The sequence below is a fragment of the Paramormyrops kingsleyae genome, chromosome 7, assembly GCF_048594095.1.
Source record: "Paramormyrops kingsleyae isolate MSU_618 chromosome 7, PKINGS_0.4, whole genome shotgun sequence".
Classification (NCBI taxonomy): Eukaryota; Metazoa; Chordata; class Actinopteri; order Osteoglossiformes; family Mormyridae; genus Paramormyrops; species Paramormyrops kingsleyae.
The window spans coordinates 28,703,518-28,726,686 of NC_132803.1; the positions used below are offsets into that span (position 1 = coordinate 28,703,518).

At 49.0% G+C, this 23,169-nt stretch overlaps 1 protein-coding gene across 5 annotated transcripts; it reads right to left on the reverse strand.

Moving 5' to 3' along the window:
• Positions 1-175: 175 nt before the first annotated feature.
• LOC111853994 (GTPase-activating protein and VPS9 domain-containing protein 1-like) lies at positions 176-20,679 on the reverse strand. Of its 5 annotated transcripts, none has more exons than XM_023831524.2 (27): positions 20,071-20,679; positions 15,153-15,382; positions 14,367-14,634; positions 12,804-13,367; positions 12,236-12,322; positions 11,850-11,984; positions 11,553-11,733; positions 11,237-11,388; positions 11,017-11,146; positions 10,560-10,673; positions 10,285-10,383; positions 8,760-8,912; positions 8,145-8,258; positions 7,438-7,533; positions 6,906-6,977; positions 6,463-6,725; positions 6,281-6,368; positions 6,056-6,127; positions 5,654-5,758; positions 5,112-5,241; positions 4,890-5,002; positions 4,249-4,408; positions 3,638-3,825; positions 2,705-2,918; positions 2,409-2,481; positions 2,121-2,318; positions 176-1,824 (listed from the first exon to the last, which is right to left on the reverse strand). In XM_023831524.2, the coding sequence occupies exons 2-27, from the start codon at positions 15,335-15,337 to the stop codon at positions 1,684-1,686; spliced, it is 4,095 nt and encodes a 1,364-aa protein (XP_023687292.2). In that variant the 5' UTR covers positions 15,338-15,382; positions 20,071-20,679; the 3' UTR covers positions 176-1,683. The 5 variants fall into 5 exon arrangements, with proteins under 5 accessions (XP_023687292.2, XP_023687291.2, XP_023687293.2 ...); XM_023831523.2 differs by having other exon boundaries at positions 15,153-15,352; positions 20,071-20,678; XM_023831525.2 differs by lacking the exon at positions 20,071-20,679 and adding an exon at positions 16,218-16,648 and having other exon boundaries at positions 15,153-15,352.
• Positions 20,680-23,169: the final 2,490 nt, after the last annotated feature.

Here is a 23,169-nt window from a genome sequence, read left to right on the forward strand (position 1 = left end):
TCAGAGCAAGTGTTGTAATTGTAGAAAGGCAGGCTGTCCCTCATTAGCCTGCCCCCTGCTGGCCTGTTGCGATATTGAGTACTGCACTACTGAGCATCACAGCCCTAATGCCAGACAAAAGAGGGATTCGGAGAGGACATGCCAGCCTTGCCCGTGAACAAAACAAACACACAGCTCAAAAAAACGATTTTTTTTATTAACTTCATGAAGAATAACAAACAAATCTTTAACATACAAAAGAAAGGCAAAGTATTTTTTCCCCTTCATATGTGCAAGACAGTTAAAGCCCTTTCAGCTTCGTAAAAGCCCACCTCCCCTCCAACATTTGAAATTGAGAAACATGGAGATTCAATAAAAGAATAAGGACAAATGGAGGTCCGTCAGTGACAGATGAACTCATGACATCAGGAGGAAGAAAAAAAAATCCCATGTATTGCGCACTGTAGAAATCTGACCCCAATTTGCATTTGCTGTGTAAGATATTCAAGTTCACTGCCTCATCAAGAAGTCAAAGGTAAGCAGTTTTTAGCCACAAGGGATGACTGTACAGGCTGCATTCACATGTTAACACCTGGGCAAAAAAAAGCAGAAAGAAATCCTTTGGTGTAATTCCTTAAACTAAACCTTGTCAAGGAACAGAACTTCACTGTTATGGAGACATGACCCAGCTGACGAAGCCCAGCACTAAAAAATGTACTTTAAGGGGCACATGGCTGTCAAAATGTGTATTTTGTTTTTTTTAAACCTGCATAATTTTTTTGTATTCCTGTCAGAACAGTCCCAGGTAGGGGAGGGCATGCATATTCCATGAGGTCTCCTGGAAGGACAAGCTGGCAAAATCGGGCCGGATCACCTGGAAAGACTGTAAGCATACAGGCAGCTCTGCGCGATGCAGAAAGAAACTAATTTAAGGCCTCACCTTTAAGCTTTTGTTTTCTGAGGTAGCTTTGGAAGGAACAGGTTAGAGTAACCACAGTAAACCAAATTACATTAATAAATAAGATTTCCCCAGGATTTTGTAGCTGACAATTTTGGTTTTTCTTTAGGTGGTTAGGAGATTGTTAACCACCCATAAAAGTATAGATCCTGTTAAAGCCCTGTCCCATTCGATATCTGAACCCATGAAAGGTAAGACTCGGCGCGCAGTAATGCAGCCTCTGCGACGGCGGATTGTGCAATGCGGTTCGCGGTTCCACGCCTTTTCCACAGTCCTGGGTCCCTGAGTTACGTGCATCTTACACCGCAGTCTCACACACATCTGTCTGCTGCCAGCGAGGAGGAGCAGCACCTGAACACAAACTCTCAAGACTGGAAATGCACAAAACCAGCTCCCTTAGTGATGAGAGTTAATGTAAATTGCAAATTTTGTTTTTAGAAATATATACCCCATGTTCATCATAGCAAAAAAAATCATTAATTTACTTAATATATTAATTTAAAGATGCTTTTAAGTGCTGTTTAAATCTCTGCTGATTACAGATTCCTAGTAAGTGTCCTAACCTCAAAGTGGTTACGATTTCTCAATCTTACATTTTTGGCCAGATTTCAGGCCAGGGGTTAAATCGCAACCCAAGCAGAAGAGAGGGTTGAATCGCTCTGCAATTCGACTGAGCATCCTGTCCAGCCGCTGGCGCTCATTGGATGGAGTGTAAGCTGTGGGCGTGGCCAAGGCCAGGAAAGGCCTCACTTGCGGTCATCGATGGTCTTGATGAACTCAACGGCGGCCGTGAACTGCATCCACCAGTAGCTCTCCTCGCCGCTCAGACCGCTGGAGTAGAAGTTACTGATGTACTGGATGGTGGAGAGCAGGCAGAGGGGGTTGGCCTGTGGGATAGGGGGTGGGGGGCAGGATTACTGCTGGGTGTCAGAGTGATGTGACTCAGGGGAGTCACCACAGTTAGAGTCAAAGAAGAACTGGCGTAAGAAAGCGGATGTAGCCACACAATGGGAACGCTGGCACATTACCTATTCAGAGCTCATACTGGTACACACACACTGAAGCTCGTTACAGCCTTTAAATCCAACACATCTTTCTCTGAATAGCTCCCGGAAGCCTTCGCAGGTTGCATGGAAACATGATCAGGTGACTGAGCTGCTGTGCCCCCCCCACGCTTCCCGACCTTGATGAGGACGAAGACGAGCACGGGCAGGAAGTCGTCGGCACCAGGTACAGCGTCCTCATTGGCCAGGCTCAGCAGGTTCATGATGCTGGTGCACATTCGCAGCACGCACTGCACCTTGTCCCGCGGCGTTCTGTAGGCGCTCATGGCACCAATCTCCGCTTGTGCTGCCGGCCAAGGAGCCTCCTTCAGGTACACCTGGGGGGGGGGCGGGGGGGTGGTACAGGTGAGGAAGCACAGCAAATCTGAGAGGAAGTGGCTGGGCTGGGCTGGGATCAGGGCTGTTACCTGTGGGATTTGAAGAGCTTTGTGATTGGCTGTCACCACTTTGCTTAGCCGCTCAATGTGTTCGTGCAGGACCCTGGGGGGGGGGGGGGTTTGCAGAAGAGTGAATAACTGTTGTCTCATTGCATCATTTCTAAATTATAGTTTTTGCTCAATAATCAAACTGTGAGGCATCGCCTTGATTGGTCCACGAGCACCGCAGTTATAAAAGTCGACCATGTCTCTCTCCTGTAATGCTTCTCCAAAACCCGACGTCACTGAACTCCATGGAAGTGACCGGGGAGGGTGGGGCCACTCACTGGTCCCGCAGGGTGTCCCCGTCCAGGTTGGGGTAGAAGGCCATCTTAAAGATGTGGTTCATGACGCTGCGCTCGATGACCACCTGGGCGTCCTGCAGCTGCTCCTCGCTGGCAAACTGCCAGATGGCATCCTGGGCCATCAAACCATACAGGTGCTGCAGGAAATCCTCCACAGCCGCCGTCTTGTCGTCCGCCGCCGTGAAGCCCTGAAACGCTGTGGGGGGGGGGTTACAGGCCGCAGGCTTTAGCAACCAACGCCAAGGTTCATTAAAATCACTCGGAGATGGCTCCTTTTTTTAAAACCGTATTTTTCAAATTTTTTCATTTTTTTCAGTGTTTCCTTTGTTTATTAAACTCCGTTAGCAGAGCACGCCACATACTACCGTTTTGGTAAATCATGGAAGGGATAAGCATTGAAATGGTGGTGAAGAAAGGAACAGCTCAGCAGCCACAACATCCTTTAAAAGAGGAGATACTGTGGATAGACGAGGTGAAGAGACGTCAGTGGTGAGGCGGTACTTTTTGCAGTTTAAAGTTCGACACATTTAATAAACATAAGGATACGCCGAGTTTGTACAGATTACTAACTTTCGGACATCACAATACACTATATCATTAATATTGTAGGTGTACTACTAATCTGCTTACCAAACATCGATATTGTACTGAAAAGCCAGCGTCCGGACAAATGCTTACAGCCATCTGAAGCCCTGCTGATTACTGTACATGTGCCCTGTAACTGCCATGTGATATCATGTAGCTCGACCAGAGATTGTGGTGTTCGCCTTCATACTCAACTAGCACACATTATAACAAAAAATGATTGGAACAGAAGCTAAATGGAGGCTGTGGCTGTGGTTCAAATGAAGGAGATGGTGGCAGGCGATGAGGTCAGCGGTGGGGGCGGGGCTGGGCGTTGGGGGCAGGGCTGACCTACGGTGAAGTTCATCATCTTGTCCTCCATGCGCTTCAGCAGCAGTCGCACGCAGGCGGCCGTGAAGCAGCGGCTCGTCACCTCCTTGTCCCGCAGCACCCGCCGCAGCCGCCGCTCCAGGTGGGCCTGAGTCACCTGCAGCCCCTGCCGGCAGCGCGTCAGGTAGGCCACATAGGGCGCCCTCTTCCTGTGGAAACACAGAACTACAACTTAATGACGTTAATTCGCTAACCTCAACCGATGCAAACAAAGCAGTTATGGTACTAATTAAAATTAATAAACAGCTTGTTTAGTTTGCATTAAGAGTTACTCTAAATAAATCCCTACAAAGAAACACACAAACAGTAGAATAATTCATAAAAGCTGGTACTACTACTAGCCTAAGCAGTGAAAATACCAGAGGAGTTACCTGATTTCATATGAACCACCCTGTTCACATGGTTAGTATTAGCTAATACTGATTACACAACTACACTTGGCATCTAGCATGTTACACTACACGTAAACAGCATGCACACACATACATAAATGGCAATAGCCATGACCCCACCCTCCTCCCTGACCACACCCCCTACCTGACCCCACCCTCCTCCCTGACCACACCCCCTACCTGTAGTCACTGGCTACAGCGGCCAGCAGCTCCTCGCATTGGCCAGTGCTGACGTGACTGACGCAGCGCAGCGTCTCCTGGATCTGGGCCATCTGCTTCTTGTCTTGCAGATTGATGGCTTCGGCCAGCTGGACCTTCAGGAAGCAGACCACCTCGTTCCCTATGGGCGTGTGGGGGTGAGAAGGCTCAGGAGACCGGCGTCACACTCCCATCCGGACCGCGGCACATGTATACGGGGAGACACAGCCTGCACAAGCCACTCACTGCCATAACGACATAATTAGCTTCTCGAGGATCCTGGGGAGGGATTACTTTGCTGGCTTTTCCTAGCCTAAATGCGGAACGAGGGCATCATTTGAACCGAGGGAGGCATGTGGCACGGTTACACTCTGCCAGCTTAGTCACGAAATACAGCCTTTATCCACAGTGGTGGGGGTTCCCAGACTGCCGTGTGTAGAATTAGCCCAATTAGCGATACAGCTCATTACCTGTATCACACAGACCCATGTGGTTCCTGACAAACACTGATGTTATTCCAGGACAAGAATGCACCATTAACAGGGTCCTTGACAAGAGGGGGCTGCGATCTCATGGACCTCAGGTGATGGCCGACAGCGTGTGCGCCGGGGGGGGGTTGGTACCTTCTCGATGAACGTGGTCGGGCAGCCCGTTGGGGATGGAAGCAGGAGGAATGATGGGAAGGATGAGGGCGTTGGCTGAGCTCAGGGCTAGCCTCAGCTTCTTCTTGGCGTCACTGGGAACGAGCGGTAAGTCGAGAGCGCGGTCGTCATACGCGGTCGTCATACGCGGTCGTCATACGCGCTCGTCGCGAAAGTTCAGTACGCAAACACAAGGGCACCAACCTCAACGAGAACTGATATCTGGGGGCACAGTCGTCATTAGGGTAGGACTCGGGTCGGTTGTCCGTGACGACACTAGACGAAGCTTCGTCTCGCAGCACGTCCTCCCTGTGCTCCGTCTCCACAGCGGGCTCTGGACACACAGAGCAGGCAGAGACTGAGCACCTTCCATCCAAAGGTTAGGATAATCTCCTTAACCATCCCATAATTACACAAAAACCCCCCTCTCCTCTCCACACCAAACCATGCAGCTCCAGCCAGGGCCTTTCCCAAAGGTCTGTACCTCTGATCTGACCAACGGCACAGGAGAGAGTCTGATATTGGGATACTGATATTTAATTATTTAAAAACAAAGGTCTGAAGCCAAATTAAATTTTGGGAGGTACACGGTGATGTTTTAGCCACACAGCTGAAGCTGTGAAGCTCCTCCCACCCTGAAATGTGAATATGACTGCAAGCACCCCCCCCCCCCCCCCCACCCACCCACCCCCCCCCCACACACACACACACACACACACACACACACACACACAGTAAGCACCCACCAGCTTCAGCTTCTACCCCCGCGAGTACAGGTGCTGCACTGCCGTTCCGCTTGATGTTTCTGTATTTGTCCAGGATGTCCTCAGCCAGGCCGGGTGGCGACTCTCCTGGACGGAGCCAGACCGCATAACGATGAGTACCATCATCATCATCATCATCATTTACCTCACACTTTTACCCATATAGACAGACACGAGTGGCCTGTACTGCTAGGTGGGGGCATGGAAGGTCGACCCCTCCCAGTGGCGGAGCCAGCAGAGGCCGGAGCCTAACTGAGGGTCCGGGGGCCTGAAGGGTCTGCCATACCAGCATATTCAGTATCAACGGCTCCACAATTTCAATAACAGAACCGCGGCTCAGCGGCCCACTTAGACCTGATCAAGGACCAGAGTGGAAAAACAAACCTGGCTGGACCCGGTATGACCCCGTGGCCTGTTTATCAGACCTGTCCTTCTTGCGGAACGCAGACTTCGGACCTAAGGAGAGACGTTCAGGTTGTTATTACCTCATTCTGCTTCTGATACAAACTGCATTTAAGGTTCTGACAATAAACAATAGACTGACAATAGTATTACGGCAATGTCACCATAGTCCCGTGACACAGAGGGACACAGACAGGCATCTCTCACCCTTAGGGAGTGCGGAGGCTAGCCGCTTCTTCCACCAGGGCCGGTTCCGGTCCGGCTGCTCGTCGTCACTGTCCTTCTTCTCCTCGGCCTGAAGTGCACGATGACACGGGGGTAAGTACCGGGGGACACTGCTCTTCCTGCTGTTTCTAACTAGCTGGGCCCTTCCAGCCACCCACACTGACCTCTCCTTTGGTGTGGGGGTGCTGGCGGTCCTCCAGCACCACGCGGCGCTGGACGCCGGGATCGCTGACTGGTCGCCGGCCATGACCACTCGGGTCGTCGATGCAGACCCTCCCCAGCTGCTCGGGCAGCGAGAGCCGCTGCTTGACGTGTTCGAGCTCCGCCGACCTCAGACCCGGGAGGGGAAAGGCAGCGGGAAAGGAGGGCGGGTGGGCAGCTCGTGCATTCTGCCCTTTCGGCCTCACCACGGTGCAGGGGGCGGGGCCTGCGGGGCGAGGGGTTACACCACGCTCAGGACAGGACGGGGTCACATTAACGCCTGATAGCACAGCACAGGTGCGAAAACCTAGAGGCCTTTAACCGTCTGACACGGGCCTGCTTTCGTGGGGAACCCGAGTGTCGCTCTGCGTGAGCATGACACTTCAGGTCACGGTCCAACAGTTACCTTCTTCAGAGCCTGGGTGATCGACCGTGAACAGCACGGCTTCCCGGTCAGAGGGGGAATGCTGGGGGGATCCTGCATGGCAACAGAGGACAGACTCCAGTCAAACCCACACAGTGCTTCTCGACCCGGTCCTCTGGGACCCCCCAGACAGTCCACGTTTTTGCTCCTTCCCAGCTCCCAGCCAATCAAGAACACCGAATACCTGGTACCACCTTGGTGGGAACTGGGAGGGAGCAAAAACATGGAGAAGCACTGCCATGTCACGAGTGTGCCTTTCTATAGAGGAATATTAAAATGAGGCTTCTGATAAACCAAACAAAATATGAAGTGATGTGGAAATATATTAAAGAATGGTTATATTAGTTAAGCAGAACATTCTCTATAAATTATATCAGCATTAAATCATCGTTTCGGTATAAAGCTCAGCCATAAAAAGGAAAATGGCAGTGAAGTAGGAGCCTGTTGATTATCTGATCAGTTTGATGAGTATCCACTTGATGGGGGCATTTGACCGGAGACGCCCTTGCCCTACCACAGCCTGCTCCTGCCCCGTCCGGGCCGGCCACCGAGTCCTTCCCATCTGAGCCACTTTCTGATTGCGCATCCTCTGCCGGCGCAGCGCTCACGTCTACAAGGGTGGCGATTAGCGCAGCGGTTAGCATAGCATGCTAATGGAGTCACTGCAGCAGCAGTTAGGGAGGCAGTCAGCAGATTTATTAGCATAGCATTTAGCAAAGAAGTGTGCCTATCAGTCAATGGGGGGGGGGGGGTTACATCAGCAGTGAAAAAACTAAAAACCTATCATTCCAGGACCATCAAAAAATTACTTTACAAAATAATCCTAAAACAGCTTAGCCCTTAGCATCACATACAGAAACACACCCATACACAGCTGTCAGTGAACAGTTTAATGTTTTAAATGGACTTATGTGGATTATTGTCAGAGAGGCACTTATGTCAGTGTCAATGAGATATAAGCTTATCTCGCTTCATTTTCACAATTAACAATGTCAGCTAGCTAGATATCTAGCTATCAATGTTCAATGGTTAAAATTAGCGATTTGAAGTGATCAATACGTTTGTCTAATGCTATCAGTAGACAGAATGGACATATTCCCTGTATAGCAAAAAGTAACAATCGTCAAAAAGTGGACATACGTGTTTTTCATCAGACAGTGATGATATGCTAAAATAATTCCGCGAGGCTGGTATTGTGCCAGGTAGGGGGCGCCCTTGTACCTGAGCCCATGCCTTTCCCAGGACTGATGGGGTGGGAAGTAACCTGCATGACATCGTCCAACACGTCACTGTCAACCTCCTGCATGCGCTCCTGCGGTTTCACATCCAGGGCCTCTGTTTGGGTGGGAGCAGGGCGGAGTTATGCGACACGCATGTGATGCGTTCACTACCTGCCTGCTCTCTTGCATGGTCCATCCCTCACCTCACATACCGAAATTAATCTCAGGCACAAACTGGTATCCTGGTCCCTACAGAATCATGTTGTACTTCACCTCAGTGTTAAAACACGAGCATGCAAACAAATCCAGGCTTTTTTGTTGTTAGCAGTCAAGGCACATTAACGACACAGCGGGAAAAGCTGTGAAAATACCCTCACCACACACACACACACACACACACACACACACACACGCTATATTACATCACATATATTAATCTGACATCATTATCCAAAACGAGGGTTACAGTTAGTGTGTGCTCCACGAAATCTGAACCCACAACCTTTGTGTTGTTAGCGCGACGCTCTGCTTGTTATGTGAGCCGCAGTTAAGATAGCACAGGTCAGCACCCCGCCCAAGCTGATGGGGAACACCCCCACCCCCCCCCCCAAAGCACCTTGGTCACCAGGCAGGACCTCCACACTCCAGGCGTCACTTGTGGCCTCTGACACGGTCGAGCCGGCAAAGGACTCCGCGAGCATAGAGCCCGAACAGGACCCGAAGCTGGAGAGCAAGATCAGGCTGGCTTGGGGGGGCTCTGCTGAGGCCCCTGGAGAGAGCAGAGACCCGGCAGAAGTCAGGACCCAGACAGAAAGTTACCCCCAGCATAGAGAGAAGAGAGTGAGTTCACAGAGTGAAAATCAGCACAAGGAAGCTTGTGGCTTGGAGACCTTGGAAACATGTTCTAAGATCCAAGCAAATCCTCAAGCTCCGGGGTGGAGTTTATAGACCTTAAGGTCAAGCACTCCACAAAAACGCCACATGGCATCGTAAAGACTGGCCAGTACAGGCTTGGGTGCTATCAGAGTAACGCGGTTTAGCGCAGAATTTTGGGTGCATCACTGAATTTTGAAATCTTGGGGGGGGGGGGGGGGGGGGGAAATTGAGCTTGTTGTTAAAATTTGTTGCGTGTGTGAGAGAGAGGGGTATCCCCCACAATAAATTTGGCCCCCGGTTCGGCAAAATTGCAAAAACTGGAATAGTGTCAATTTTTCAAAATACTGTCAAAATACCGTATACGGTACATGTATGGTTAAAATGACGATATGAAAAATTAGATACCACCCAGGTCTTGGTCAGCCCCCAGACCCAGCCAACACCAAGCATCATGCACAAGCAGAAAAAGAACCATGTGCCCACGGCTTTCAGCCCGAAGGGGGAAACTTCTCGGCGCCGAGGAGCACAGGTCAGTGTGGCCATCGGGATTTCCCACTCTGCCATTTCAGCAGGGTCATTAGATGAGAGGCCTCATCTCTGCCCCAACGCCTGTGTGATAACAAGGCCTTAATGGGCATTTAACAAGCGTCTCGTGGAGATGGCTTAATGACCAATAAGGTGTCCCGACCTGCCATGTCCTGACCAATGATAGATGGTGTGTCTGGATGAAGGACGAATCAAAGACAAGAAGAGTCCAGTATCCAAGTGAAGATTATAGTTTATCATGAGAGAGGGGTGGTGACGCGTAACCATGAAAGTATGGATTTTAAGACACCAGAAACGATCAGAACAATGACTGAAAATATCAGATGCACCGAATAAATTTATATCTAGAATATGCTCCAATTACACAATGTTAAAAACCACAGAAACGGTGACCTTCTGGGCACCTGATAGTTTTGAGGTTCTCGGCCGTACTTGTGAAGGACATGCCTGACCTTGCCATGAGGCAGGTCCCTGCACAGCCCTACGCAATGAGGGATAGTGCAATTTCCAATTTTACCACACGGTGGCAGTGTCGCCTAAAAAGTGAGAAGGCCTCACACAACAACCAACAGTTTGAAACTTGGTCTTTCCATCCTATGTGCTCCCCAGTTATTTGTAATTAAATATAGGATTGTGACGTGGTGCCTTCATGGGGGATTAGGGGATGTGTCCGGCCCCCAGCTAACGGTGCTGGTGGGGGGGCACTCAGTGAGACTCACCTGTCACCTCCAGGAGCCGGTCCTCATCCAAGCCAGGGTCGAAGTCGCTGGCCAGTGCATCCGTGCTCCATGTATCGCAGACATCAAGGCAGTTCCGGGCTGGCGGGGGAGGGGGGTCATTCACAACAAGCCACCCGCTCAGGTGTGTGACTGGAAGTCTGTCGACTCCTTAAGCATGGGATCGTATGAGGTTCGGTGCTGCGGTCATATTGTGTGTGTGTGTGTGTGGTTCTGTACCATGACCATACTGCGTGGGGAGGGGGGGGGTCTGGTACCTTGCTCACGCTTCATCAGCAGGAGAACCTCCACCTCACAGCTCTCCGACAAGCTGGCTGCTCCCGGCTCCGATTCCACGTCCAAGTCCACAGAGGAGTCCGAGTTGGACCGGGCTGCATGAACATCGCTGTCAGGCCAGATCCAACGCTGTCCCAGTTACACACGCTAAACATGCTACACGCTAAACATGCTACACGCTAAGCGCATCCTAACCCGGCAATGCTTCGCCACACAAACACGCAGCTGTACTTCCCCTCAAAATTCTCAAAGAATTTCCCCATTGTGGGTTTAATAAAGTCTAATCTAATCTAATCTAATCTAAACACTACAGCGACTTCCACCTCGATCCTGCATCTATTACTGCTTTTATTTTATTTTTATTTATGCGTGGGACCACATAGCTAATGGGCGGGGGGGGGGGGGTGAGTGTGTCGGTGCAGAAAGCGAAGGCCGCACCCTCAGACGCAGCCTCCTCTGCATTGTCGTGGCAGCAGGAGAACCTGCGCGATGCAGCTGGGCCGCGATGAGGGCCGCCGCCCGGATCCTGCGCTGTCAGCGCACCGTCCCCGCCCTCCAGTGCCAGCACCTACAGCAATAAACCAGGGGGAGGCGCTAAAGAAACAGCCCTACTGCTGGTATTTACAATAAAATCAAGGATCCTCAACATGCTCCTCACATCATTCTCAGACATCATTCCAGGAAGGGTGCGGGGGGTGTTCCCCAGCGAGATCACCAGCACTTCCTCTGGTCCCGCCTCCTGCGACGATTCCTGAGAACCAGACTCCAGGTCAACATCCAGGGCCATCGTGCTGCGGCTAAGGGTAGAACCTGGGGGGGTGAAATGGAGTGGGTTTGAGTCCCGTTTGGGGCTACCTTGACATCACCCCCTCTGATGACATGAACGGATGAGACTGTGGCAGACAGCGGAGAGCACTGGGACCAATGAGGGAGGGGGTGACCCCAACACACCCAACATCTGCACTCCCCTGTACCTAAGGGCAGGGTGTTCTTATTGGCTGTGCCTGCAGCAGGGGGGAGAAGCTCCATGCTGTCCCTACTCCCCCGGGGGGTGGGGGATTCGGGCAGGGGCACGTTCACCAGTAGAGCTTGAAGTTTCTGCTGCTCCTCCACCTGCAGGTGCCCCCCCAGTATCAAGTCATGCAACAGTTCAACCTGGTGGGGGTGGGGGGGAGGGGGGGAAGAGACATGGCACATGCAGATGAAGCACGTTTAACGTCAGTCAAAGGCTCAGCTGGGATTACACACCAAGGTCACGCCCACATGCTCACCAGTGCGTGCAGCTGGTTCTGTGTTATATATACTGCCATCTTTGTCAGGCCCTCTAGAGGGTCCCTGGAGGCTGTGGGCGGGGCCTGCTCTGTCATTTCCCCAATCACAGCATCCAGGAAGTCAGCAATGCAGCTCTGGAATATACACCCAGACCAATCAGTTCACAGAGCAAAACAAACATGGCTTGTATCCTGTCGACACTACGGCATGCTGTATTACCGATAACTCAAATCACGTAAAAACCCAAATGACCCCTAAAACCTAGAGAGGCATTTAGAGACTGACAATTAGTAAACCTTTATAATTTAAAAAAAAAAAAAAAAAACCCCACGACATGGCAGCCGATTGCCCCAGTTAGACGTAGTCTTATTATTTTCTCTCTCACTTTATCGAGCTTTGGCTGGACACTCTTCCTCCCGGTCTCCGCTTTGCTGGGTTCCTCTGCAGCCAGCTGCTGCAGTAACTGGCCCAACTGGATCAGCATCAGGTAGGTGATGTGCAGGAGATTGGGATCAGGGAACAGGCAACCGCATCGTCATGAGAGCCACTTCAGATTAGGTCTGAGTTCAGACGCAGCTGTGTCCTTACATTCCAAATGCCTATTATTCATTGGTTGTGAAGGCCTTCAAGGGTACAACAGCTGAAACCCATTCAGATCATAAGACACAGAGCCTAACCACTGTGCTGCCAGACTGCAACTTAGTGGTCAGTGATCTTCAGGGGGTTCTTGTGTTGTACCATCTGAAGAAAGTACATCTTCAACTTAAATTGCCCAGTTAAATTTCCATCTGTATAAATGTGGAGAAATTATGCAGTACCTTTCATAAATCTCAATTAAATGTCACCTAACACCAAATCACACTAGAAATAAACCCTAAAGAGTGTGCATGTGAGTGCGTATGATTGTGTGTGAGTGTGTGAGTGTGTGAGTGTGGATCCCCGGGGTCCCACACCTGCGTGAGGTTGAACCTCGCCGCCTCATTGATGGGGGCGTCGGACACGATGCCGTACTGCTCAGGGTTGATGACAGCGGGGCACACAAAGCAGGTGAGCAGTAGGTTTGCACAGACGGCCCGTGCCTCCGCAGGCCCCATTCTCGCCAGCAGGAGGCGCCGCACCTGAGCCAGGGCCCAGCACAGGCCTGGCGGGAAGCAGTAGGTGCTGGACCGCAGGCCGCCCATGAAGCGCTCTGCCAGCGCCGCCAGCTTGGCCGCGTTCGCCTTGGCGGCCGCCTGGGCTCGCTCCGCGGGGTTGCCGGGCCGCTGGGCTTGGGCCCGCCGTGCCGGCCGCTCCCCCACCCTGGCTGGGTCTGTCTCCAGGGGCTCCTCGTCCTCCACCAGCAGCTGCATGATAGGCCCGTGCAGGGCTGCCGTCAGGAAGAGCTGGCCAGCAGGAAGGGCGCGGGAGAGCAGCTGGAAGAGCAGGGTGAACGTGCTGGAGAAGAGACCACCGTGGCCGGGAAGGCGGGGGAGGGGCTCACTGGCTGGCAGCTCCAGCTCGGCCAGTCGGCACAGCACCTGCGGGCGGGGGAGAGGGCAACCTGAAATCAGACCCTCAGTATCACTCAGACACATTTAGCACAGAGAGAGAGACAGGCAGACAAACAGACAAGGAAGGCGGGCAAGGCGACAGGCAGGCAGGCAGGCAAAAGACAAACACTTTACATCATTGTGTCCTTTGATCAAGTGCCCTGTGTGCCTTTAACTGCCCCTTGGGGATAAATAAAGTTTTTTGAATTTGAATTTGAAAACAGGCAGGCATGCAGACACGAACACACAGGCAGACAGGTGGGAAGGCAGAGACACACACACATACACAGACAGAAGACAAGGAGGCAGACAGACAGTCAGAGACAGACAGATATGCTTGCAAGCAGGCAGGAATGCAGACATTTGTGTTCCTTTTAACACCTTCCTTTTCTTTCGGACAATACATGATTCGTTACCCCTCCCCCCCCCCAAAAAATAGAAAAAATAAAAAAAATCAGAACAAAAGCCAAAAGACCAAAGCCAGAACAAGGGCACCAACACTGATTTTTTTGGATAAGTACACATTGTAACTGACATATGCTAAAGCCACTCGTTATAGCTCACCTGCAGTGAGCTACTTAACAGCGGCTGACGGTTACAGTTCAGACTGAGCAAAATTTCACAAATATGGTTCTGACACGCGGGATGGGCCGCAATGCATGACGGTCTAAGTCAACCAAGCCTTGTGCCGATTTTGTAGTGCACTATATAGTGGATGAAATCGACAGTTGAGAATTCAAACAGCATTACAAAATGGCCGACGCCCTATATAGTGGGTGAGGAGATATTTCAAACACAGATTTACCTCTTACTCAAGTCAGGCCTGACAGGAAGTACAATCACCCTGAACAGCTTCCGTTTGTACAGGTGATGCTTTACACGTCTGGATGCTCAGTCAAGCTTTTCAAGCCAAGTAACTTCTTCAGTGCAGCTGTGGTACATCCTGGCCACAGTACCCAATCATGGCACTGAGCCACACCCCCTCACCTTGAGCAGATAGCCCTCATCCTCCTGTGTGACGCAGCAGCCGTAGAGGGAGGCGAAGACTGTGTGAGCGGCAGAGAGAGCGCGCTCGGGGCTCAGCCGCTGCCCGGCCTCCAGGCAGGACGCCACCAGCCCAGAGTCCGAGCGCAGGCCAGCCAGGAGCTCCCCGCAGGCCACCACCTGGTGGCCAAGGGCGGTGTAGCCATCCACGAAGCGCGTGTCCTCCAATAATCGCGCGCGCTGGCAGCACTCGGTGGGGGAGGCCTCCGTGCTGCAAGGAAGGGGGGGGGGAATAAGCTGGGGAGCCAGGTGTGTGTGAAACGGAGGCCCCCTAGACCCTATACTCTCCCTTAAGCGCACTTCCTACTTAACTCAAACCTTTCGTTGCCGCGGCGATTAACTCAGTTTATAGCTGTGGCCCAGTCTTTACGTTATTTATTTTAATGTATCATAAAGCTCTTAGTGAATATTTTATTGAGGCACTTCAGCTTATTGTATCCAGAACCAAGAACAAGAACAGGGAACCTTTCAGCCAAAAATCTGTATTGAATTTAGTTATTTATCAGATGACTTTACCTAAAGTGATGTACAGTTAGACAGGTAGGCAGAGCCCCTTCCGCAACTGCCGACTGTGAGACTCAAACCACCAACTATCTGATCACAGGCACGTCATCCTAACTCGATGAGCTGCATGCCAACCCCTCGAACGCAGTTTCCCAATCTGCTCTCTTTACACCATCTCCAGACCACACGCACGTATCCCGCCCCCGGGGGTTGCGTTCTGGTCACCTGGTGCGGATGACCCGGTCCAGGTTGTTCCTCTGTTCCCCGGCGACCCAAGTGGTGCAGTACAGCATCTCTGCGCCCTTCAGCACGTCGGCATTCAGCCGCTGGATCAGCTGCTTCTCCGACGCCACGTACAGCCGCTCCTGCTTCAAGTGGTGGCCCAGGGTGTGTACATCCAGTGTCGCCATGTTTCACCAGGCTCTCTGGGGGGGGGCAAGAGGGTGGCGCTCAAGCTGGGGAGGAAGAACCCAATCATTCCATCAAGCTGAAGGCGAATCGCACTAAAATTTCCAGTGGATTTCCCCTTTAAGTGGAGTTCCTTGGGTTTCCGGGCATTTCCCCGGCAAATTGAAAATGCTGTCTGCTTGGAAATCATTGGACCCCCTTTAGATGGGACGGCCTCCTACAGGGAGCCTCGCAACGCAGACGGGAAACAGGCCCAAGGGCCCAGAGTGAGTCATAACGGGAGTGTCCAACAGCGGACATCCGTTTTCTCGCACGCCAAGGTCCTCGAGGTGGAAGCAAGCGATGCCTGGCCGGCCCAGCCGCTCTCGCTTTCTAAATGCGGCGAGGGGGACGTGGTCAAGGTCCCGCTTTCACTTCCCTCTTGGAGGTCGAGGACCCTCAAGGCTTCACGCTGATGAGGGATGAAGATTCTCCACCCATAAGCGACACACAGCACTGCCTCCGTTTGACCGCCGTGCTGCCCCCACCCAGCACCATCACCCCCACCAGCATGAGAATATCACCTATCTCAGTATCATCATCTCCACCAACAGAAGAAAGCAGGTCCTCAACCACTGTACAGCTCAACAGGCTGCTAAGACCTCAATGAACAGCTAGACGTAACCTTCAACACAGACCTGTAATACCTTAGAAACGGTCTGACAGTATGACAATATATTACGGCAAAATTTGTTCCCCCCCCATCCCTCTCCCCGCTCCGCCTGTTAGGCGAGGTTTAAGTAAATAGTGTTACTTTTGAAAATACTGCCAGAATGTTGTATATCACGGTATAATGTCTGGACGGTATGTTGGTATGAAAAATTAGAAACTGCCAAAGCCTACCTCAGAACTAGATCAAAGGCTTCTTCTCAGTGATCAGTGCTCAGATCTTCAGTTCATCCAGCATGAATCATCTGGGTTCTCATACATCCTGTCCAGCGTTACTCCCTTATGGCAGTGTGGCAAGACAGGAGCCTGCGTCTTGCTTTTCAAAGGAGCGACGCTCCAATCGCAGACTACAGCATCAATCTACGGCTGAGCCAGCTGGCTTAGGTCCAGGCGGCATCACTCACGGTGAGACTGACGTGGATTCAGAACCATCCTCAGAAAGAACCACGGCCGTGACTCACCCTGAAAATGCAGTCGCCAGTATTTTTAGCTGTGAGACCGAAACGGGGCGTGTTGCTGGTGGCGGTGGTTGAGGTCAGGTGCAGGAAGAGGGGGCTCTGCACTGTTCCCTGTCCGAGGGTCATTGTGAAAGTACTCCCAGCACCCAGCATCTGGGCAACTCGCTTCCATTTCTCAGCTCATGCCAACCAGACACCAGGAAGTGACCCGTCGCCACCACGCCCCCAAACACACCAATCCACTCGCCCTCTCACTCGGCCAGCCACCAATCCACTCGCCCAGCCACCAATCCACTCGCCCTCTCACCACCACAATTAGTTCTCACCCTGAACTCACACACCACTTAAGTGTAAACAGGCTCTTAACGGAAGGTGGTTAAACAAAGCTTACATAAAAAAAATTTTAAAAAATCCTATCTGAAGTAGTAATCCCAGAATGCCGTGGAAAGGCAGCGCAGTCTAGGTCAGGACACACTATGCTGACCCCTCACAAGGGGCGGCACTGTTCCTGAGTGCAGCAGAGTGCATTGTGGGTACATACAGCAAACAGCAGCGAGATTGCATGTGACCCAAAGCGAATGGTCCAATTGCTGCTCAGAACTGTGCAGACCATAACCTACAGACGGTGAGAATGTCAGCCAGCGTGCAGCTTATTCAGGAATAGGACCATTTTACATTTTATTCCTTCCTGTTCTAAAAGCCATCTAATTTCCATAATCATTTACCTTACGTGAGGCTACAGAAATAGCCAATCGCCAGCCCTCAGACACAGCAGTGCAGAGACACCTCTGGACTGGGAGGTCATCCCCAAAAACTATAACCTGCTCAGGATTTTGGGTGATAAAATCCCACAGGGTCTCTTATTGCTTGGGCATCACGCATCTACCCAACGTGCAGTCCTCCCCAAACTTCCTGCACAAGTGAGGTTGAAGTGCTGAAACAGAAATTCACTCGTACTTCCCCAGTCTTGGTCCGAAATGACAAGACGAAACAAAAAGGGAAAGCTTAGCGAGCCCATAGCAGTTTGGGACATCTAGAAAAAAAGAACTGCAGAATCAGCAATGGTTCCACTGAGTGTCACACTTACCAGGAAAAATATCTGCATGTTGATTCCAAAGTATCCAGAAAGAATAGGGCTTATTATGCATTTGCATGTTGTCTATATGTACACAGATGACCCGCGCTGAAGCAGCGTTGTGTTTCATTCAAACTAAATGAACCAATAAAATGAGCCCAATATCAGCCTTCGTTTTGTATTGTGCAGGCAGAAGAAAAGCCTGAGTTCTCTTTCATACATTCATCCCTGGGATTTACCCTCCAGTCAGTTATAGTAAATAACTGCTGAACTTCAGCAAAGTGCCGCTTACTTCCCATTTCAGGGAAACTGGCAATATGCTTCTCCCATGTCACACGTGTGATGTGAGCTTCCGATTTTTGAAAGTGTGCGTGTGTGTGGGGGGGGGGTTATACACACACTTTATATATATGCGTGTGTGTGTGTATTAGGTTTATTTTACATTGTTGGAACCATTTTTCTGCAATCAAAAAACTAAAGTCTCATATTTTGTTTGATTACTTGTGATTAAGGTTAGGGCTGGGCAGGGGTTAAGGTCGTCATGTTGGGATTAGAGTTTTCCTCATTGAAATTAATGGAGAGTCCCCACAAAGATATAATTACATATGTCTCTGTCTGTGTGTGTGTGTGTGTGTGTGTGTGTGTGTGTGTGTGTGTGTGTGTGTGTGTGTGTGTACATGCGTGCATTTGGTGCTCTCTGCAGACCGGGCCTAATAGTCCACACCACCCCCATCTCCAGGACAAAAGCATTCTTTGAAGTCCCCCTCGAGCTCCTCTCTCCCTACATCTCCCACAGAAATGCGCCCCCCGGGGGAAAAGCCCGGGAAGGAGTGCACCGGTCTCACTTTCAGCTTTCCTCCATGGCTACCATCCTTTCCCCATTCCTACCTAACAACACCCCACCATACCTGTTTCATGCTGTACACACCAGTGACAGAAGAAAACAGGTGGCAGGTAGCCAATGGGGTGTGAGAAGGATAAGCATGAAGGAGAGCCACCCCCACCCCCACCCCCACCCCCACCCTGCCTGCTGGTGAGACGCTGGAGGGAGCAGCAGACTCAGTAGCTCCAAACAGCAATTTCTGGGACACGAACAAGATTTTCTACAGCTGTGTACACTGTCAGCACTGGTATTCACCGGACAGGACTGGTTTTGCTTTTTAGGTAGTTGAAAACAATCAGAAGTTGAATACAATTGTAAATGGACTAGTCAGACAGACAGAAAGACAAATGGGTAAAACAGAGAGATAGACAGGCAGACAGACAGGCAGATAAGCAGGGAGACAGACAGACAGGCAGATGAGAAGACAGACAGGCAGATGGGAAGACAGACAGGCAGATAAGTAGGCAGACAGACAGGCAGGCAGGTGTTCTGCATGGCTGATTCTGACTGTTGCCAGAATCATGGTCTCTAAGCTATCTACACCATTACTTAGATTCACTCGGTTTGCCTTTCACTCTGCACTCCGGAGGTTCGCAGGAGTACAATGGAAAAGTAAACCAGGACTGAGATCTTCCAATACCTTTGGAATGGGTAAACTGACAACCTAAAAGTGAGCAGCTGTACAAGAAACACACAGGATCAAATACTTAGTGTCAAGAATGAATATGGTCTTTAAAAGAAGTGTCCAAAAAAGACATGCATTTAAATGAGAATCAATATTAAGAATCCAACTATGTCCCAAGTTTGAGGGCCCCTTAGAATCGCCCAAATCCCCCTTTACAATGCCCCTGATGCTAGGAAAAGTTTGTTTTTGGTAGCTGAAGCACCAACCTTTCACTACCACCTCCTACAGGACAAAGTCTGGCATGCACGTGCCACACCACCGCACCTTTGGTCCAGTTCAAGTCAAACATCGGCGGATACCTGCATACTTCATCGGAGCCAATTTATATTGTAATGCTGATGCTCATGTATACAGTCGAGGTCTAGTTCATCCACAGTACTGTAACACTGTGCTCTGTTGACGGACAAAGGGGAACTGGAGGGACTTTAAACAGATATTTTTAGCCTGGTTCATCTTCGCTTCCTTGAAATCAACTGATCTTATTTTGTTAGTCAAATTTTACGTCGTTCCGTATCACTTGCGTGCTTCGTTTCGGAGTAAACCCTCCACTACGGTCCAAACCCCTCGTCTTAGTCAGTAATAGTCAGTAAGGAGTGCAGTGTTACACGGAAAAGCAGATTGGTTACACTGATTATGACTTCTCGGTCCAAATTGTCTTTCGGCGAAGTTTGAACCACAAATTCAGCAACAGGCGAAGCTGGAAAATTCAATCAACTGCTGTGCATCGGACCTGAGCTTATATGTACTACAAACACCGTCTCAACGACTACATTTCGTTATCACAGTATTCAGAACTTTAACTAAGTCTCTGCATTAATTTGAACAGACAGCATTAAATCAAGTTAATTCGCTAATGCGAGATATGCACGGGACTGCATTACAGGTGCGTTTACAACCAACATGTTTAAGCCTGTTAGGCTACTTACATTTGAATGTCAGTCGTAGGATCGCTATGTTTTGGTAACTTTGCAGCCTTCCGCAGATGAAGCAGCAGGTGAACTCTCACGCTCCCTTCCCGAGAATTTCACCTCCTCTGGCTGCCATCCCGGAAAATCACGTCGGGCCAGCCCGCCCTCCAAGGTGCCCGCTGGCCATGCCTGTGTTTCGGGACTTGTAGTTTTCATTTACTCCGCGCAATTCCTCGTTTTGCCGTTTACAGACTTTGAACAATTTAATGCCACTATAACTTGGTTTTTGTTTTAAAGTGAAGTCCCGAATATTACATTAAAAAGAACCAATACTTAGAATTTACCTCATACTAAAATATGGGCATTTTAATAATACTTTTTATTTTATTTCTATGCAGGCTAAACAAATTCGTGACACGGCTGCTGACTTTAGTGAAAAGACTAATAGGTCCAATCAACCCCTAGAACATCATGGGCGGCCGTCTAGGCCAGCGGCTAGCCCCCCTCAGGAAAAAATTGTTTAGTCTCGCCTTCCATACGATACAATGTCCCAAGAGGGTGTGTATCGAGCGACCACCCCCAATTATTTCACGAACTCCCCCCCCAGCCTGGAGCGCCACTTCTGGGACAGCGGACTTGCCATCTGATGTCACCTGCGCGCGGCGCAACCCCTCTGAGACAGAGTAAAACTGGCTCGCTCGCGCCCCCTGCAGTGCTGGCACATAACAGCTGTATGATGATGGGGAGAGGAAAGGTGTCAACGACGATGTTACGTTGGCACGATGTGACCAAAAAAAAGTGCATTGTAATTCAAGTGGGCTGTCAAATTCGTTTTTTTTGTCGTTATACGTATATAGGACTATAATAGTGTTGCAATACCATAAAATGATTTTATAGCCTGTAGGCCTATATTCAATGTATATAGAAATGAAATGTCTTTGCTCCTAGTATTCATACTCTTACTACTCATAAGAATACTGTATGCTGTTCTGAACGACTTTGTTTTAATGGTTTTATTCTAACTCCTATATCTTTGGTTATGTTGAATGTCCCAGAGGCTTTTCCTTCAAGGGACCTGTTACTTAAGATGTATTCTTGTCATTATTAGTAGTAACTACTAATCCACATCTTAGAGGTGTGAGACGACAGTGCTAACCACTACACCACCGTGCTGGCCCCCTATTGTTTATAATAATATAATATAATATAATATAATATAATATAATATAATATAATATAATAAATATAATATAATATAATATAATATAATATAATATAATATAATATAATATAATATAATATAATATAATAATATAGTGTTCAGGACTTCAACCAGCCCTGAACACTACTTTCCATAGTTCAACTCAGGAACGCAGTTAGCCAGAGCGACTGCAATCACGTGACATTAAGGTTAAGTTGTTGCAGTACCGACAATAACCAGTAGGCGACACACAAAGATAGAGGAATTTTTACTAACGAAGGTACAATACGGTATTCAGAAGGTTAATTTAAAACCCTCGCATCTTGTTTTATTATGCCGTGTCTACTGATGCGGTTCAGAATAAATTGATGCGTGCAGATTTCTTTCAAAATTTTAATAAGATGGGGGAATTGCATCAGCCTCACCAACATTATATGGATTAAAGTAGTAACCAATTAAAGTAGATACCAAGTTGATAAGATGATAAATTGTACTACTTGAAAATCTAAGAATTTTCTTACACGGAATTCTCTGCTCTTGTTAAAATGTGCAGGTGTGTTTTTGATTTCTTCTTATATTAATTCTTAACTAGAATGGTCTCATATTCAAATTCCATTCATTCACATTTTTCGCATTGTGTATGTTCGTATGGCTACTCATCTGAATGTGGCTATACCATCGAAAATAATTTTCACGTCATGAATGTGCAGATAGAGAGGATGGTGAGTATGTCGTACCCAGGTGTCACATCGTTCCATGAAGTTTCATATTGAAAATTGTATCACTTTTGGGTTTTTTTTTCACATCTACAACTTTGCAATAGCCTAAATACATTTTAAAAGTCATCATACAGAAGTGACTCTTAACGCTAAACAATACCAGCACCACTGTGCCGGTTAATGTGGTAACAAATAAATCCCGTTCATATTAGAGCAAACTATGTGAGATGTGGATGTGGACAAATCAGCCTTGTTACACAACAGTTTGCCTTTTCGAGTCCTTAAGCCCAAAAAAACTCATCCATTTATGCATCTTTTCATCTTTCAACCACGTGTCCTGGTCAGGGTCGTGTAGGACTGTGAGCCAGCACGAGACTGGGCTACATCCTGGATGAGATACCAATACATAACAAAGCATACAAACCCAATTTCCAGAAAACTTCTAAAATGCTATAAAATAAAAATCTGTGATTCTTTAATTCACGTGAACCTTCATTTAACTCACAAAAGTGCAAAGAAAATATTTTTAAACAGTTGACCTGACCAGCTTAATTGTATTTTGTAAATATACGCAAAGTTAAAATTTGATGGCTGCAGCACATTCAACAAAAGTTGGGACAGAGTTAAAATGAGATTGAAAAGTGCACAGAATATTCCAGTAACACCGGTCTGGAAGACTCCACATTAAGCAGGCTAATTGGTAGCAGATTGGGTATGATGATTAGGTATAAAACTAGCATCCATCAAAGGCTCAGTCTTTGCAAGCAAGGATGGCTCTTGCGACATCTACAGTACATTACAGATTTTTGTTTTTGTTGCATTATAGAAAATATGCCAACTTTTATGGATGTGGGGTTTGTATCTGTGTGTGCGCGCGTGTGTCTGTGTATGTAAATACACTAATATATACATAAATTCATTCACATGCTACATGTAATTTAAACACGTCACTTAGTCAACATAGAGGAATTTCTGCGGGAGAACGTGCAAACTCCACACGTACAGAATGGAGGTGACATTCTGACATTCATAACCCCAGCGATGTTGGTGTGAGGTTACCCACTGAGTCACCAAGCCACCTGCTGTTATTTACGAGTTATATTCAAATATATGCGAATCCTCATTTATAAGTTACAGCCTGTCACATATATGAAGCCAAGAGTAGTGATCCACAGGTGTTCAGTGAAACGCCACTTT